This window comes from Dioscorea cayenensis, chromosome 19 (assembly GCF_009730915.1).
Source record: "Dioscorea cayenensis subsp. rotundata cultivar TDr96_F1 chromosome 19, TDr96_F1_v2_PseudoChromosome.rev07_lg8_w22 25.fasta, whole genome shotgun sequence".
Taxonomy (NCBI): Eukaryota; Viridiplantae; Streptophyta; class Magnoliopsida; order Dioscoreales; family Dioscoreaceae; genus Dioscorea; species Dioscorea cayenensis.
This window is the reverse complement of record NC_052489.1, coordinates 2,500,109-2,519,336: the sequence shown is the minus strand read 5'-3', so window position 1 is coordinate 2,519,336 and position 19,228 is coordinate 2,500,109. Positions and strand designations below refer to the sequence as shown.

General features: G+C 33.3%; 4 protein-coding genes across 4 annotated transcripts; 2 read left to right on the top strand and 2 right to left on the bottom strand.

Annotated features, from left to right (window-relative positions):
• The first annotated feature begins 3,445 nt into the window (after positions 1-3,445).
• On the top strand, positions 3,446-6,680 carry LOC120283549 (protein SCO1 homolog 2, mitochondrial-like). Its single transcript, XM_039290250.1, has 7 exons — positions 3,446-3,613; positions 4,711-4,834; positions 4,976-5,051; positions 5,368-5,574; positions 6,067-6,156; positions 6,236-6,368; positions 6,457-6,680. Exons 1-7 carry the CDS (start codon positions 3,546-3,548, stop codon positions 6,563-6,565), a joined length of 807 nt encoding a protein of 268 aa, XP_039146184.1. The 5' UTR covers positions 3,446-3,545; the 3' UTR covers positions 6,566-6,680.
• Positions 6,681-8,150: 1,470 nt separating this feature from the next.
• On the top strand, positions 8,151-10,496 carry LOC120283842 (inactive TPR repeat-containing thioredoxin TTL3-like). The gene is given in 6 exon segments (XM_039290605.1): positions 8,151-8,724; positions 9,139-9,334; positions 9,426-9,598; positions 9,690-9,798; positions 9,800-10,024; positions 10,098-10,496. Coding segments are annotated over 6 exon segments (1,404 nt in total). The 5' UTR covers positions 8,151-8,152; the 3' UTR covers positions 10,227-10,496.
• Positions 10,497-11,899: 1,403 nt separating this feature from the next.
• Positions 11,900-13,391, bottom strand: LOC120249821 (nucleolin). The gene has a single exon (XM_039258490.1). The coding sequence runs from the start codon at positions 13,141-13,143 to the stop codon at positions 12,160-12,162; it is 984 nt and encodes a 327-aa protein (XP_039114424.1). The 5' UTR covers positions 13,144-13,391; the 3' UTR covers positions 11,900-12,159.
• Positions 13,392-14,584: 1,193 nt separating this feature from the next.
• Positions 14,585-17,611, bottom strand: LOC120249822. Its single transcript, XM_039258491.1, has 4 exons — positions 17,333-17,611; positions 17,143-17,251; positions 15,112-15,274; positions 14,585-14,967 (listed from the first exon to the last, which is right to left on the bottom strand). The coding sequence occupies exons 1-4, from the start codon at positions 17,537-17,539 to the stop codon at positions 14,748-14,750; spliced, it is 699 nt and encodes a 232-aa protein (XP_039114425.1). The 5' UTR covers positions 17,540-17,611; the 3' UTR covers positions 14,585-14,747.
• Between the last annotated feature and the right edge of the window lie 1,617 nt (positions 17,612-19,228).

Sequence of the window (19,228 nt, the reverse complement as noted above, 5' to 3'; positions counted from 1 at the left end):
CTTGATTTCGGAAAAAAACACATAATTTAACAATAAATGAAAATTTTGTGAAATATTTTATATCTATTTTAAAAGCACTACCAAAAAAATTTAAAAATTATATATATATATATCACCTATTTTAGACACATTTTTTTTGTGGATTAAAAATATGCAAGTAAAAAGAAAAAGAAAAAGAGTACTTATTTATACATAAAAACCTCATGAAGGACTTGCTTTGTTACTTGTCTCAATTCAGCATGACCAAGTTGGTGAACCCTAATAAACACCACCATTAAAATTATCTTTACGTACCAGAAGAGAAGCTACCACTACGTTGACTAGTCATCCCTTTGACTAGTCCTATTCATCTTGTGGGACCCTCAATTGAATAGTCATTAGTAACAATAAAATGTACATTTAGACACAAAGAATAGTAAGTTATTGACGTTCCGTATATATATAAAAAAATATATATGGTCAATTTGACCTTTAATTGTCTTCTCTCTAGGATTTCTAATTTTCTAGGGAAAATTATATATAATAAGCTCATTTTATTCACCATCAAATTAAAAATAATTGCATGATTTTTTTAAGCTAACTTAAAATATTTTGTGAACGTTTTGAGGTTGGTGTAGTTTGTTGCCTTGCCTTGTGATCAACTAAAAATGATAATTAATATTATCTTAACCCGATTAATTGTTAATTAACATACATTTGATTATCTTAAAGTATATATGGAATAAAGAGAGAAGAAAAATAAAAGAAGAAACCTTGTTGTTGACATCAATTAGCACTAGACAAATCAGTTAGAGTATTCAGCTAATTGTGGTTGATCACCTAACTCTAACCCTAACCCTAATCTTCAAAAGATCTCAAAACCCTAAAAAAAAATCTTCCAAAGCTCACTTCCACCATGCATGCATGGACTGACACATGCACCAATTATGAACCCATTTAGAATTAAAAATATGACTTAAAAAAAAATGTTTCTATTTATATAAAAGCAATTTGATGATACTAAAAGAAGTATTTATATAATAACAAGGTTGTGAGTTGGAGCCATGAAGGTTTTGAACATTTAAAAACAATATATGGAGGGGGTGCAATCTAACTAACACCACTAAAAGATTATATATAAAGCTTTCAAAGTGTCTTTAATTTCTTCATGTTTGATGGTTCTGCAAGCAACCTATCAGAGTTACTGTTCAACCCTCCATCCTAATCTAGCTCTAGTTTATGTTTTGTTATCAAAACAGTGTTTGTTTATTTATCTCACTGTGTGCTTCAGTGTTTGCTTTTGTCACCGGATATACGGTTTGAATTTGATGTTTTAATAATAAATATTTTATTCATTTTAAACTATATTATATATTAATTATCTTATAATATGTATTTTGATTTGACATAGTTTTAAATTGCACCATTGTTAATCTTACTCGGTCTTGCCTTCATCCACAAGATATGATGAACCATTTTTAAATTAAAAAAATTATAATTTGATTTGATTTGATTTTATTTTTTTTTTTGACTAATTCAGCTTATATAGTTCAAGTTATTTAACTTGAAATATTTTAGTCAAGTTGGGCTAGGTTTTTCTTTTATGGAATATTTTGTTCATGTAAAATGTACTTATTTATTAATTATTTATTTGTTAAAAAAAATATAAGTCTAAAAAGAGTGAATTGTTCGTCGGAGATTCTTATATTATTCTTGTATTATATATATATTGTACATCCAAATTCAGTACTGTTTGGTACTATTTATATTTATAAAAAAAACAAAACACTTATTATTTATTATTTAAAAAAAATTAGATAAACAAACATTGCTAACTATGAAATATATATGGTCTAGAACTAGAAAGTAGCCCAAAAGGCCAACAAAATCCAACTATAAGTTAAAGCTAGACCATGCCACACATTGTGCTTAAGAGTACTCTAGCATCATGCGACATAAAACAAAGGTCTAACTCCACAACACGTGTCCAAGAACGTGTCCAAACAAGACTTCATATGGTTCCATGCAACACATAATAAATACTTCACATATATATATATATAGTTAGTTAGTTAGTTAGTTAATTAATATTTGATGGAAACTAAAACAGAAAGAGAAAGAGATGTTGAGGAGAAGAGGACCATTAATGGAGAGGATGAAGGAAGGAGTAGGAAAGGCGGTAGAAGGAGTGATAAAAGGAGAAGGGAAGTAATTCAAAGGAGTTCCCTACACTGGATGATCATCCAGTTGGTAAAGAGAAAGCAAAGGGGATAACTAAGTACTATGAAAAGGTCTCAGGGTGGTTAAACAAAAGCGAAGGTAACAAGGTGATCATTAAAGAGTTCAAAATCTTCAGATGGAACCCTGACAAGCCTCACAAACCTTTCCTTCAATCTTACCATGTTGACTTGACTTCTTGTGGTCCAATGGTCAGTGAGATTAATTAATTTAACTTCAATATTACATGCATGATAACATATATGTTTTTATAGATAATTAATTAACATGCAGTATATATATATATATATATATATATATATATGTATAGGTTTTGGATGTGCTTCAAAAGATAAAGGCAGAGCAGGACTCAAGCTTGGCATTCAGGAGGTCATGCAGGGAAGGAATATGTGGTTCATGCTCTATGAATATTGATGGTGATAACACAGTAGCATGCCTTAAACCTATAGATGCAAACACCTCCATTATTGCCACCATGATCACTCCTCTCCCTCATATGTTCATCATCAAAGATCTTGTTGTTGATTTAACTTCTTTCTACCAACAATACAAGTATATACATTTAATTAATTGCATATATAATTCACGTACTCATAACATTGATTAAATCATGCATGCATGCATGCATATGTGTCTGTTTAAATAATATGTTATCATATGGGTTATATGGTTCTTTGTATTGTGAATCTATGGACAATTATTATTCTTATTAATTTTTGTATTTAATAGTGATAATATTGGAAATATATATATATATATATATATATATAAAAGTTTCTACCTTCACAGAAGAGTTGTGAGAGGTGCCATATATATATATATATATATGTAATGTGAAATTGTATAAATTGAAAGTTTTATCATTGATTAATTCAAATAATTACGATATTTAATTTGATAAAACATAAATTTAATTAATGTAATTAGTTAATATGCACTAAACTTAAGTCTTAAACAAAAATAACTAATATATATATATATGAATATATGAAAATTACATTAAAAGAATTTCTACATAAAAAGCATATTTGTTTATAAATTTCCTCCAAATTGTTTTCAATTCATATTTAAAATATTAAATAAAAATGTATCAAATAAACAAATAAAATTTCAAAAATATTATTATTTTTAATAAATGGGCCCAATTTGAGCAACAAGCAAAGCCCATAAAGCCCAGTTATTTGGCCTGTTTACTTGAGCTCCAAGAAACCACTCAAGCTCTTCTTCTTCTTCTTCTTCTTCTTCTTCTCATGGAGGGCTTCTCCGGAGAATGAACAAGAGCTCTCGGACCTAGACTTGGTATTCCCCTTCCTCTCGTTTCTAAAGCCATGCTTAGTTCTCGCCTCCTTGGGTTGCTGCACTTGCGCCGCTTCTCCAGAGCTTCTTCGATTTCGCGGTAATGAGCTTTTCTCCACTTCTTTTTCATATATTTATCTCCATGGATTGAATGATTGCGTTCTTGAATCAAGTTTCAGTTATTTCATGAATTTTGTACTGATTCTTGCAAGTTTGAATGCATATAAGTTTAAATTAGCATTTCAAGTGCGTAGATTGTTGGTACTGGGTGGTTTTGTTGAATGCCCTAGTTCTTGAATCAGTGTTTTGTGATTCCATGAATGTGATTGATTGTTGCTGGGTTTTATATGCTAATAGCTGTGAGGAAAGTGTCTGTATGACAGTTGTTTGTGTATATTCCTCAGTGAAGTATTTGGGTTGTAGATTTTAATGTCTGGCAAAATTTTTAGCATTACAAGTTTGTGTGTTGCCAGTGCACTGGGAGATTGTGCTGACCAGTAATTTGGACAGACATTTTTTGAGGAATTTGGACAGGAAATGTGGAATTTTGTGGGTGAAAAAGATAAACCTATTCCTAAGTTGATTAATGTTGTAAGACCTCAGGTTCATATATTAATGATGAATGCATCTTAAAATTTAGTTTGAAATTTTTTAATCAACATCTGAATCCTGGTGCGTTATTTGCATCAGAATCTATTGTGGCAATATCTGCGTGTTTGGTTGAATTTCTTTTATATGGTCTATTTGGAAAATGAAGTTAAGTCTCTTCTTTTCTCTACAAGATTAATGGACATGATGTTGTCTTTAAAGAAACATGAACATTTGGGATGTCATGCAATTATTTTTTCCTGACAGCTTCATCATCAATCAACATTAGTTATCTATTTTATCTTGATAAAAATTGAAATGGTAAGCTTTAACTCAATGAAGAAAAAGTGGTATTGCTTGTGCAGGGAATCCTAAGCAGGGAACAAGGAAATGTTTCTCGAACATCAAGGTTAAAAAATTTCTTGGATATACCATCTATAACTTATTTATCCTAACAGACTTTTCCATTATCTGCAAAACTTCTTCTATTTTTTTTTGCACATCAAGAGATTATTGTCAAAATGCGCGAGTAATTTCTACAGATTAGAGTGTTTTTTTTCCTTTCTTTGCAACTTTGATAGTGTTGAACATTATTTTTCTGTAATGCAGATATGGTCCTTTTCACCAATGTCGAGCTTATGCAAAAACAACCAAGAAGGGCCCTAAGTTACTTGAGCAGCTATCGGGAAATGAAGAATCAGTGCATTCTCGGTCGTGGTTTAATTATGCCATTGTATGTTTCCTGGGTAGCCTCAAGCCTTTTTTTTTTTTGTGTTAAACACCAATGAGTTTTGGACTAGACTGTGTTTCAACTTTCTCCCTCCCAAGTTTTTCATTTCGATAGAATATGCATAAGTGGATTGGTTTTCTTCAGCCCACAGCCATACTGGCAATTGCTGGAGCAGGCATGTATGTCCACTATAATGATGAGAAGAGGGCTATTTTAAAAGGTATATTCCAATTCTTAAGGTATTTGCATTGCAAATTAGATAAATAAATAACCAAAATTAAATTGCTTGATATAGGAAGTTTTGAGCTTGGATTAAATTAAAATTATTTATTATAACATGATTTCCTAGCCGTTAAGTTTTAGGATAATCATATGATTATAGTAACAAACTATATTTATGCCTCTTTTTGGTAATGACAGGCATAGCAACTAGAGAGAAATTGGAGAGAAGTTACAGACCAATCTTACCAGTGTTCTTTTATTTCTTCTCCTCTCCTGTTTGGCCTTTTATTGATTTTTTGTGTTATGCATCACAGGATCCAAAGAAAGCACTTTCTCTGAAAATAGTAGTTTGAACAGACCGGCTATTGGCGGTCCATTTAAGCTTTTCGATACAGATAATCGTGCTGTGACTGAGTCTGATCTTAGGGGAAATTGGACCCTCATCTATTTTGGTTACACTTCCTGCCCAGATGTTGGGCCAGAGGAGGTCAGGAAGATGGCCAATGTCATTGACATCTTAGGTAAAATATCTCCTTGCAATGATTTGCCAACTCATTCCTATTGCTAACAGCATATGATCTTTGTGATGGATTGTCTTAAATCATTTTGAGATCATATCTTCTGTTGAACTGTATAGTCATTATGCATAATCATGCAAACTAATGATGTGTTGGCAATGAGATTAATCTTGATGATTTAAAGAAAACAATCACCATACTGCTTATGTGTTTGAGCAAAAGCTAATGTAAATTCCTTTGATCCTTGATACTTTGTTAAACACCTGCATATGCGTTGTTTGCTTTTGTATAATACTCTTCTTTGGTACCACTAAGTTGCACGCTATAACATAATTAATGAAAAATTCAAGTCATGACTTGGATTCCCAAGAATAACGGTTGATTTCTTTGGAACTCCAGCATTTTGGGAAATATTTATGACATTCTCATTTTTTTGAATGTTTTTTTCTACTGATGGTGCTTACTTTTTTCTGGTATTATTGCATCTGAAACTAGAGACTGCACACAATCTAGAGATCACACCAGTTTTTATTACTATTGATCCTCAACGTGATACTCCTGCACAACTCCAAGCTTACCTCAAAGGTCAGTTTCTGAAATATTTCGCTGTTTTCTACTCCCTTTCGACGCTGCATTGCAGGTCATTTATCTAGTGCCTTTGCAGAGTTTCATCCAAAAATCATAGGATTAACAGGCCCAATCGACGCCATTAGACAGATAGCACAAGAATACCGTGTCTTCTTCAAGAAAGTTGATGAAGAAGGCCAAGATTATCTGGTCCAATGTTCCAAAAACATGTACATTCTTCCGTTTACTTCAATTTAACAGATTTTACTATTAGCCCTGATTTCTTTTTAACTTCTAGACTGACATGCTTGATGGCAGGTATCTGTTAGACCCAAATATGGATGTTGTGAGATTTTTTGGGGCAGAGTATTCCCCAGAACAATTAGCAAATGAAATTGTGAAGGAAGCACAAAAAACATCCAAGTGACCAACATTTCCAGGTTAATTACATTTTCACAATGTTTCTTTGCCCAATCACTCTACAGATGTTCAGAGTTTAGGTTCTCAAAAATCATTGTTGTAAATGGATGGTCTTTATTTCCGCCCCTGTCAGACCAAATTCTTGAATTGAAATTTTGAATAGCTTCAACATACAGAGAGAGAGAGTTAAAAAGAAGTGCCTGAATTCATGGAATCATATGCTCAATCTTTGTGATTTCATTAGCATGCTTGTTTGCCTTTTGAGCTGTAAAATCATTTACTCTTGCTATCAGAGTGCTCATTCTTCTTGTGTGTTGTGAAATTCTCTTTATTTATGCTCATTTTTTTTAATTATAAATATAAAATGAAAATTGATGGGATAACTTTTTTTTATTCATTGTTTAGTTGATGAGAAAAATGAAATTCTCTTTTGATAAAAATCAGCATCTAGATTAAAAAAAAAAAGGAGAATAGGACATAGATGGAATTATTGGACTTATGGCCTACATTGTCATCTTTAATCATACTAAAAGAAGAATAATAATTATTAAAATAAATATATATCTTAAAATATGGAAAAAAAAGAATTAAATTAATAAACAAATTATATCCTTCATGATTAGCCTCACTCTGTGAGTGTGAAAACAGAGGTCCTCTCCAGGGTACCTTTGCGGCAATGAGACTAAAACCAAGGCCAGGGATCACGTGCTTGCTTCAAGCCCAAGAGCTTCAAGTCACGTGGGCTCTGTTTTTCCTCCTTTTTTCACCTACTTGCCGACTGAACCGGGCCCTTTCCGGCCCATCCGGCCCACTTCTTTTGACTACTTTTCACCCGCTCATCGGTTCGATTCCATTTCACCCGGACCCATTCTTTCTTTTCTCCAACCTTATCTCTCTCTCTCAATATATATATATATATATATATATATATATATATATTGGTTTGGTATATGTTTTTTTTTTTACTTATAAATATATTTACATCAAAAGGCAAGATGTTGTTGAGCTTGCGAGTGCGCTCCACATCTGTACCCGTCCCTGACTTAAACCTTAAATGACGGTGTTTATCATTATGTGTCAAAATATATATATATATATATAAAGTGAAAATATTTTTAAATTTTTTCAAAGAGCATTTTGAGTGTGTTATTTGGCTCTAAATTTTGTTAATATTTGAATGTTTGGCTCTTTCTTTTCTTTCTTTTTAACTGTATACTCAAAAAAAAATCAAGAAGATTTACTTTAAACTTTATTTTTTATCTACTATCTGGTCACCTTATGAGATTCTAAAGACAACCTACTGGGTAGCTGTGATGTACGTGGGGAGCACATCTAGCTGTTTCTGTAAACTAACAACTCCAATTCATTCAAACAAATTCATATTTCATCAACTGATTTCTTATTATATCTACTGAATAAATAAAGTCTTAATTTGCAGTTCCTTCAGAATCACTACTACATAAAGGATGTCAAACCTCATGCTTTTCTATTTCAGTCCAATGTAAAGACAAGCACTTGCATTGTGCTCTGCATTCATTGCAAACATTACTTGTATTAATCCTTGAAGTATCATCTTAAGGTTCTGCAAGAGAAAATGGATGAGAAGAAGAAGATGAAGAAGAAGAAGAAGCAGCAACAACAGTCTGGTTGTGGTGTTCTAGTCATTTACCGCCGTGTTTTTCGACGTCGGTCTATGGCAGTCTCTGGTGATTCATCTAGTGTTCCTTCAGCCATGCAGAGGAAAGAAGAGCAAAGAGTTGTGCATGATAGGGAGTGTAATGGTAAGGGGATTGTGAATGGCACGTTAGTGAAGCCATGTTCAAGTAGTTTGATTGGTTTTGGGAGCAATGGGGTGATGGGAAACATTGTGAGGAGGAGGAGAAGCAAGGAAGTGGTTTGTAGAGCTTTGTCTGTGAGTTTGGAACCTGAGAAGTTGAAGGAGATGGGAAATGAGGAGTATAGGAAGGGGAGGTTTGCGGAGGCGGTGTCGTTGTATGATCAGGCGATACTCATTGATTCCGGTAAGGCTTCGTACCGGAGTAACAAGGCTGCTGCTTTGATTGGATTGGGAAGAATTCTTGAGGCTGTTGAAGAGTGCAAGGAGGCTGTTAGGATTGATCCTTGTTATTGCAGAGCTCATCATAGGCTGGCCAATCTTTATCTCAGGTATGCAGTAAAAAGAATTTTGGAATTGAATTTTTCACACTTTAATTTACTGCTGTTCTTATCAATCTTTCATTTGTCAGATGAAATGATGTTTTTCTTAATGTTGATATGCAGAAATGAAAGAATTCAGTTTCATTTTGTATTGAATTTTATTGTTTTTCAATCTTTGAATGAAGAATAACATCTCTGCTTTTAATACTCTTTCTGCAGAAAAAAAAATATGTTTGTTAATCTGACAAAATATTTTATTAATCTGCAGAAATGAAAGATTTTGGTTCCATTTTATATTGATTTTTTTTTTTCCAATCTTTGGACAGAAGAGTGGCATCTCTGTTTTAAAAGCATCACATTTGCTTTAGATTTCTTTTTTCTTTTTGTTTAGAAGAAAATTAAGATGTCTTTGATCAATCTCAGATTAGGAGAATTCGAGAAGGCAATCCATCATTTCAAGTTATCAAGAAGCGAAGAGAGCTCCAATGGAATTTCGAAAGCACGAAGTCTGCAGAGCCATCTCGCAAAGTGCATTGAAGTGCGAAAACAAAGAGAATGGCAGAGTTTGCTAAAAGAATCATGTTCTGTGGCTGCTGCTGGTTCTGATTCTGCTCCACAAGTATTTAATTTTATTCACAATACATTACTTGTTTCTCAATCTTTAATTTTCTTTTTTTCTTTTCTTGATTATAATGTTTATGTGTTTTAAGGTTTTTGCAATGCAAGCAGAGGCACTGCTGAAGCTCAACAAGCATGAAGAAGCTGATTCAATAATCAGTAATGCGCCAAAATTTAACTCCGCTGCATCGATAAAATTCCTTGGATCAGCAGTCAATGCATATGTCCATTCAATCCGTGCACTAGTCGATGCGGCTGCTGGAAGGTTAGTTAGCATGGTTGATGCTTAATTTTGAAATTGATTTCATTGCATTGCTTTAGTTTGATCGATACCCTTTCTTCGGCTGGTCCTTAAGGTTCGAAGATGCAGTTACAGCAGCAGAAATGGCTGTTCAGTTAGACCGAAAAAATCAGGAAATTTGGGTTGTGTTGCAAAGAATACGGTCAATAGCATCGGCACGATCGAAAAGGTAATGAGCTCTTCAAGGCATTCAAGTTTGGAGAAGCTTGTACCTCATACGGAGCAGGACTTGATTATGATCCTTATAATGCTGTTCTTCTTTGCAACCGAGCCGCTTGTCGATCAAAATTAAACCAATGGGAGAAAGCCATTGAAGATTGCAATGCCGCGCTTCTTCTTCGGCCTAAATATCATAAAGCTCGTCTAAGGAGAGCTTACTGCAATGCCAAGGTATTTATTACAATTTACAAAATATCGAAAATTTGATCATGTGTTAATGTTATTGGTATATGTTTTTTAATAGCTGGAGAGATTGGAAGAATCAATTGAAGACTATAAATTTCTGATTAATGAGATTCCAGAACACAAGGACATTGCTAAAGCTTTGTTTGAGGCTCAAGAACAACTTAAAATGAAGCAATGCAAAAATTGAACAATGACTTGCTTCAATATTTTTGCAAACTGGTATGCATCAATTTTTCAGATCAAAGTTGACAGATAAAATATTTCAATGTTTAGCAGGCTTTGATCTTGAGATGTTCAAGTAAGTGATAAAAAGTTCGGTCGGAAAATAAACAGAATATATGTATGAAAATTGAGGCATTTTTTTTTATTTACATGTGGAACAAAGTGAGAAATTCATATATTGGGAGAGAAAAACAGAATGCTGAAAATGAAAAAAAGAAAAAAAAAGAAAAAGAAATGGTGTATGATGAATGGGTTTAATGTAAAGTTACACTCTTGTCTCCTCTTTGATGTGCAAAAGTGGGGATTCATATGATGATATTTATGTTGCTTTTCCTTTTTTTTTTCTTTCTTTTTTGTTTAAGTTTGTTTATATTCTGGACATTGTGTTGTTTCTCTCTTATCATGATTTTGATTGTTCTTCTTGTGTAATATAAGCTTCAGTGCATACATGATCATGGTTTATTGAATGATATGTTCATTTCCTTTTAACTAAATGAACTTTTCATAAGTGCTAAACATCATGGTTGATTTGATTTACCTTGATGGCGCTTGTCTTCATTCTTTTAATTGCACTTATTTATTTAAATTTTTATTTAACATCATTTCTACTTGTAAAACATGAATGAAGTGTGAATCGTAGATAAAGCAATAAACAAATAAGATTTGAACTTAAAAATCTTGAGCAAACGAAGAAATAAAATACCAACTACTCTAATATAAGAAGAAGTGTGATTTATTATTTTTATTATTAAATAGCCATCTTTGTATATATATATTTAATTAATTAAAAAGAGAGAAAATTTTCTCTATTCAAATTAAAAACTTGGAATTTAACTTCATAGTTGTCGGTTCCTCCAAAAATTAAAGAGAGTTTTGCTTTCTATATAAAATTTGTAATTAATTAAATGTAGCAAAATTAAGAATCTGGCTAAATTACAGCAAGTAGTACAAAAGTGGCATGGATGATATTCTAGCAATGCATTGCCAATGAACAGACCAAAAGAGAAGTCCACAGATTGATGATGGCATGCTGTGTTTCACTAAAAGATCAAGGCAACAGACATCTGATTCTCTAGCTCATAAAGTATCATCACCAACAAAAACTTTAATCAGATTTAATTAGTACACCGCTCAGATAAATATATAAAAAAACACACACACATATATATATTATAGAATACGGCAACGGCAGACGTCCATAGAACGTTCGCAGTTGAGCAAAGTAACAATTAGGTAACTATATATAGTGAGTGTTAATTAAAGTTTAGTAAATATATTGTTCATCAAATAGTGCACAACCGATACAAACGTCCGTAGATTCAAAATCTACAGACATTCGCAGATAATGGATGCTATATATATAGATATACATAATGGCAAATAAGTGATAAATACTTCATTTAAAAAATTCAGGAATGTATAAAGACGTGAAGTTAATATTTCAACGCGCGTATGCTCTTATGTTGTCTGAGTTTTAGAGTTTGATTTTGAGCTTTTATGAAATGAGTACTTTGTTTGGTTGATTATAATAAATATATTAAAAAGATATTTATAAAAAGCTTTTATAGATTAATCTGTCATAATACTTTCCAAAGAAAAGCATCACAAATCAAGAAGCTGTACAAAAATAACAGAATATCAAATCAATCTCATCTCTTTTTCTCTACACTTTGATCTTTAACACAGAATGAAACAGATACAACAACCACATGAACAACAACAACATCAAAACCAAAGAAAAAGAAACCACAAAAAAGCACAAGTACTATTTAAAACAGAAGCAAAGAAGAAGAAGAAGAAGAAGAAGAAGAAACTAACTATTCATCACCATGATCATCATCACCACCACCTTGAAACTTATTCTCAAAAAACACAGTACTAACTATATATTTTGATGATCATTTTCTCCAACTCCTGCTCCTTGCCAATGGATCCATGCCACTCACAACCCAAGTCTCCTTAGCAATATCAGTTGACACTTTGAAGAAATCTGGTGCATAACTCATCAGTATCAACCTCTCTTTCTCCTTCTCTTCTTCTCTTAATGTCCTTGCACTTATCTCTTCTTCCAATCTCTTCTCTCCTTCATCTCCTTCAATCCATCCTTTTGCTGGAGCTGACCTACATCTCATCAGTAACAAAGCATTTGGAGGTGGCACTGAAGATGAAGAAGAAGAAGTTGTAGCTACATCCTTCTCCTCTTCCACTTCTTCTTCTTCTTCTTCTTCTTTCTTGCATGCATTATTGCTTTGGCTCTCTTCTAAAACCATGAACCATTTTGAAAAAATAGTTCTTGAATTGCTACTATTACTTTTATCTTCATCATCTTGATCATCATCATCATCATCACCATCTTCTTCATCTTCATCTTCATCTTCATCATCTTCTTCTTCATCTTCTGAAGAGCAGTCTACAGCTCCATGGAAAGAACCGAAACACCGCATATCAAACCGAAGTCCCCGAAGAGCTCCCATGAACTGCATGATGTCTTTCTTGATACCTAAACCTTCTAACCAGTGTGGTTTCTTCTTCTCCTTATGAAACCTCTCAATCTCTTCAACTACTGACAGCCAATCCTTGCTATTACTATTGGGCCTGGGCCTGGGCTTAGGCCTCACTTTGATTTGTCCGGCACAGGTCACCTTCGGCGATGTCGGTTCATCGGCAATCTCATTGCTCAAATTCTTGCTCTTGTTCTTGAAAAGTGGGCTTGCCTGGCCCCGGCCACCACCGGCTTTACCACCGTTTCTCTTACCGGGTTCACCGGGCCTGGAAGGACTACAAATGGGCTTTGGTATCAATCCTAAGTGTGCCTTTGATGGAAAACACACTAAAAGATCAGTTGGAGCTCCTCCATGTGCTCCTCCAACTCTCCCTCTCATCTCTCTTGATCTCTTAGAATGAAAAATTCAAGCTTTGGTTATCTCTATGATAAGAATGGTGAGGGTTTAAAAGGAAGAAGGATGCCAAATGCCAACTATGTCTTCTCTTTTTTGTTCATAAATAATTAATTCTCTTTCTTTATCTCACTAGCTACCATTCATTATCTTTGTAGCTTTCTTTCCACCCTTTGCTTTTAGGCTTTGTCATCACAAGTGAGGAATCCATTGTATTTGTGGGGCTCTCTCTTAGCTCACAGAGTGCTTGCTTGCTTGCTTGCTTAAATAATTAAAGAAACAAGGCCTACTACGTGAACTTTTTTATTATTCATGATCCAATGACATTGCTGCTCTCTCTATTCTTATTGTTTTCTTCTGTTTAACTGTGATTTTTGGCTTAATCTTTTCTTCTTCAACTCCTTTGATCAATCACCATTTGTGAGACAAAGATATTTATTTAGTCTTCATTAGGCTAATGAATTTTGGTTAATGATTTGATATATTATATTTAATATATATATCATTGCTTAGTTTACTGTTAATGCCTTGATAAAGTAAAGATTTAAACATATGAAGTCAAAATGTTGAATAAGATTTATAACTAGAGATAAAAGTGTAAGAGTTCAGTTCAGTTCACTAGTACTGTTTTAAAAGGTTATGTGAAGGATTATTGAAGGTTTTATAAAAATAAAAGGACAATTAAAAGAAAGAAAGAATTGTTCTCTTTAATTATAGACATTGATTAAACATAAAGCCAAAGGAAAATTATATTTACACTAAGTGTGATGTGTGGGAGATATTAAAGAAGAGGTGGGCTATTATGAGGGGGAATGCATTTGAGATTAATAGTAGTGGATGTGGCCCTCCATCCCACTAGTGTTCCTTTTGGTGGATTAGAGGAACCTTCTCATGAGCTTCTTTAAATTATTTGTTTTAAAATAATAATTTTTTTAAAAAAAGATAAATTGAAAATTTGCTTCTTCTTTGAAGTAAAAAAAAAAAAATTAGAAAAAGGAAATATGTTTGGCTACTTTTAGAACTAGTGTGATTATTTACCAACCAATATGTGGGTTAGGTATGAAGATAGGGGTTGGTTTAATGCTAGAAATGTTAGGCATGGCATAAGAGGATGGATATGAAGTTTGGTGTGATGCATTCCAATAAGTTCATTTTTTTAAGTTAAATTTTTTAATGAATTAATAAAGATCCTAATCAAACTCATCAACAGTCAAAAGCCAAACTATAACTTTGTTTAATCTTTGAAAATAATTATTTTCACATTTGATGTCATCATCATCATCATCATCGTCATATATGTATATATATATATGTGACACATTTTCACTAATTCACCACAGAAAGTCCAAAAGAAATAAATTTGTGAAATTTAAGAGCTGAAGGATGAACAATCACCCAAATTTTAGTAGTTATCAATAGCTTTACATAAAGAACAAAGAAGTAGATTTAAATTGTTTCGACGATAAGTGCATGATACAAAGTACAATTACTGTCAAATTAATACTTTCAAAATTTGGCATAAAAATCCAAGGGAAACTGCAGAACACTAAACTGAAGATGGTACAATCTACAGAATTGATTATTTGGCGTTAATCAAACTGCTGCCGGAGCTGCATCTCGGTTTCACTCTTCCAAGTGGCATGGCTCGATTGACCTTTCATTCGCTTATTCTTCTCCTTATCTTTGATGGTCGATCCCTTCTTCTTTTCGGACTCTTTCATTTGATCCAGAGGCCGATCATTGCATTGCGGGCACACCATGCCTTTCGCATTAGAATAAGTCTTCGGAATTCCACACTGCAAACACATCCTGAACAAGAAAATGCCTAATCATGAGTATGTTTTACCACTTTAAAATTTATTTGATTAGTAGTCATGTGAGGAGTAAATTTTGATTCATTCGTATTAAAGATTTGTATTTTCTGGGTTTACTGCAATGAACAAAGAAGAGAACCTCAGCAAATCTGCAGCGTCTTTCGCTTCAGGATTTGTTGCAGTAACAACTCGCTTCCCTTCCCCGGATTTGCTAGAGACTGAGGGAGGAGCACTACCTTCAACATCACTCCTTACATGGTCACGAATTCCGACCAACTGAGGTTTAGCTTCCAAAACAACACCTGGAAACAGTCTTAGTTAGCATAGAACTTAACTCTTGAAATTGTACTAAGAAAATCAAAGCAGACCCAGAGGTCTAAGAACTAGCATTAAATTCAAAGAGGACACATCTCACACAAAGTCCATGAACCACTAAATATAGACAGAAAACGAGAAGAATGCAGCTGAAGTTGCGTGTTTACCTTACAACCTTCAATTCAAAGTCTTTGATAGACAAAATATTTAGATATATTATGTGAAGAGCAAAAGAATTAAGTAGCTGTCCTAATTTTAATTAAATTTAGCCAAAGGTTTTTCAAACTACAGGAAAGCTATCAGAAAAGCATAAACTTAGCACACAAACCATTCTTAAAATAAAGTGGCAAGAGGATAGGGGGTTAGTTATACAAAGAAGGGAAAGCAACTCTAAGGGTTACCGGAATAATTTAATGCTAATTCTCTAATCCAATGCACATGCTTCCAATCAAATGTGGGCCTCACCTCTTCAAAAACTATATGGAAATTCCTCATTAACTCAACCAATAAAGCGAATATGTTATACAAATTAGCAGTATAATCATGTTATTGCTTAAACTATGACACAAGTATCATAACTTACAAGTGGATTAGATCCGATAATGTAGCCAGCCTCATAGTTCTAGGAAAATAAAAATATTAGCAGCAAATTTATACTGAAGTGAGGAGCACATACACAAAGATACCAAATAATTTTGAACTGTTACCTTAGATTAGTCATGGTTTACACCATCAATAGGTCATGGGTCTAACACTCAGGTATGTAATAACATTTTCCACAAAAAGTAAGGGAGCTCGTGGAGCGTTGAGAACTGTTGTTTGAAGGGAAGAGAAACACCAATGGTAATGGTAGATAAATATCCATGAAGCTAGATGACAGTTTATGGCAATGCTCATCGATAAAAGGCATGTTGTGCCCTACGTCATCTATTCACACAAATTAAAACATATGTTAAACAGTTAAAGCATTATGCAACAAAACTTTATCTGGAAAATATTTTTCTACCGATATTTTATAATCTTAAGTATAGCGTCACATCTAACTTAAATTCGCAATAGATCATACGATTGGCAGCGAACCAGTAAGTATCCTAGAAACGAACAAGCTATTATGTTATCAAAGAATAACAAAGCAAACAATTGATGAAATACACTATTGTGGGAGATTCTAAGAAAAAAAATATTATGTTACCAATATCATTAGGAATGGTGCAAATGCACCAGCCAAGTAAAAAAAAACACATTTAAGGTTTTCCATGAAAGGAAAAGTCGGTGAATGTTCATACCTCAGCAATCAATACTAACTAACAAAAAAAATAATTCATTTAGGTTAGGCATTAAATCCTACATAAACTGGTACATTTTAACTTCAAAAATTTGCTACAACAAGCATTAAATTCAAATATAAGAAAGGAAAAAAAAAATGAAAAGGAGGAAATTTTAGATGTTCTTTAATTGCAATTTACTCTCTTATATTTACAACCATTTATCAGTTCCTCAATCACTAGCTCCATCCAACCAAGACATGAACAAAAAGTCAATACACTCACAAAGCCCATCAGCACGAGAACAGCTACATAAAAAAAATTATAAATATCTAGTGTTAAGAATTTTAGCAACCAGAACTAGTACTTCATAAAACATAAATAGGTAGAATCCAAGCATCAAACACCTGATGTGCACAAACACACTAAAAATTCTTATCCCCCAATCACCCACAATCCAATGCCCAACACTCAATTTCCATCAGAAAAAAACAAGAAACTAGAAAAATATAGCATGAAAATCTCTAAATAAAACCAACAAAATCCAAATTTATATACATAAACAAATTTGAGTTATGATGAACACTAACCAACAGAGGGTCCTTTCTTCTCCCTCGGGCGACTTCTCTCACTCCGATCCACCTCGTTCTCCTCAACGGCGCCAACGCAATTGTTCAAGAACCCCGGCGGCCCTGTGACCTTCTCGAACAGCACCGCAAACCAAAAGAACGTATCAAACCAAGAGCATCAACCCAGAAATCAAGGGAAAACGAGAAATACCTCAGCAAATGCATCGAGCGCGGAGGGGAGGATAGAGTTCGTCCCGGCCTGAGCGGGGGCAGAGTAGGAGGTCCTCCCGTCCCTCTTAGAGCGAGAACTCCCAAATAAGCCATCATCGTCACCCTCGTCTTCGATCGAAGAAGAGGAAAGGCGATCATCGTCTTCTTCCTCGGCTGATGAGTACCCTTGCAGCAGCCCTAAGCTCATCGTCGACACTCGGGGAGAGCTTCGAGCTCGACGAGCTCCAATGGAGAATGGAGATCGATGAGGTTTTCAGAAGGGTAATTTCGAAATTTTAGGGAAGGAAAAATTACATGTTAACCCTTAAACAAGTTTAAAATTCCTTCTCAACGTCTCATCTACTCCTTTCCGAGTTTTTTTTAAATATGTATAATATCTGAATTGGCCCCTCTACTTTTTATTTATGCTTTGACTTTTTATCGCTTCTACTTCGAAAATCTTTACTGAAAATAATTCATCTATTTTTTAAAAAAAATAATTCTACTTTAGTCATTTTTCTACTACTAAAAAGCATGTAGTCAGTATTTTTTTAAAAAAATAGATGAAATGTAGATAGAAAAAAAAATTAAAAAGTAGATGGATCTAAATTAGGTTATTTTTTTAAAAGTAGAGTAATTAATGAAAGTCGCATTTACAAGTAGAGACAGAAAAATAGAAGTAGAAAAACCCGCTCGGGTATTATATCTTTTAAGTATTGTGATACACGAATGATTTATCAATCATCTAAAAATTTATTAACCTGAACAATACCTCTTTTCACTTAATTTTGTTAACTTTTAAAAATTTAAATTATTTAACCATTATATTTTGTTTACTTCTAAATTCAATCCTCTGTCACTAGAAATCATTTAAAGATAGCATTTATGATTTTCCATTTTTGTTTGACACAAGATTAAATACTCAATTTACTTTTTCACATCCATTTATTATATATAAATTAAATTTGTAAGATTTTTTTCAAAAATAATTTATTTCATTAGTTAAACATTCATAAAAGATTGAATGCATACACCTCTAAATTAAAAACTAATATTCAATTAATCCTCCTCTGAAATTTCTATTGTGTTACCAGGTAACACATATAACAAACAAGGATTTATCATCCAGTACAACACAATTTCTTTTATCATTGCTTATCATGCAAATAGGGTAAAACTAAAATAAAAAATAAAAAATTATCGTTAACATATCTAATCTCGAAAAAAACACAATCAAAATTGAGGTTAGAGTTTTTACTCTCTCATCTGCTTGTTCTTATGTTGTCTAATTAAATATCAAATATTAAATATAAAACAATACGAAAATCAAATGGTAGACATTTAAAAATAAAATAAAATAAAAATTAAAGGAGAAATTAAACTAGAAAACAACTTCCTCATGAGACACCAACTAGCTAGAAACTCCCTAGTCCTAAATAACCAATGACTAAAGAGAGAAAGAGAGAGGGAGAGGTCAACTTAGTCAACCATAAGCCTCCATCGCTATTGTTCCTTCTCTCTGAAACACTAGGTGAAGATGCATGTAGAGCTTCAGTGACCAGCTTCACCACTGCTGATGTCCTTGCAACCCTTTCTAACATCCTTTCCAACCCTGTTGTTCTCCTATCCTTGTCACACTCAATCCATTCTCCACCATTGTTGTGTTACACCCAAAATCTGTATATATATATATATATATATATATATATAACCGTTAAAAAGCAGACGAGAGATGTACATGACGCTCGACGGATAGAAATGGGAGCAGGACCCCATACACACATAGGCACTGGAGGACCAGCGCACACTGCCTACTCACGTTACTCTGAAATGTACCCTCACCTAAAATTCGAACTCACCACTTGCGAAAAATTCTATTAAGGATCCAGCTACCAAT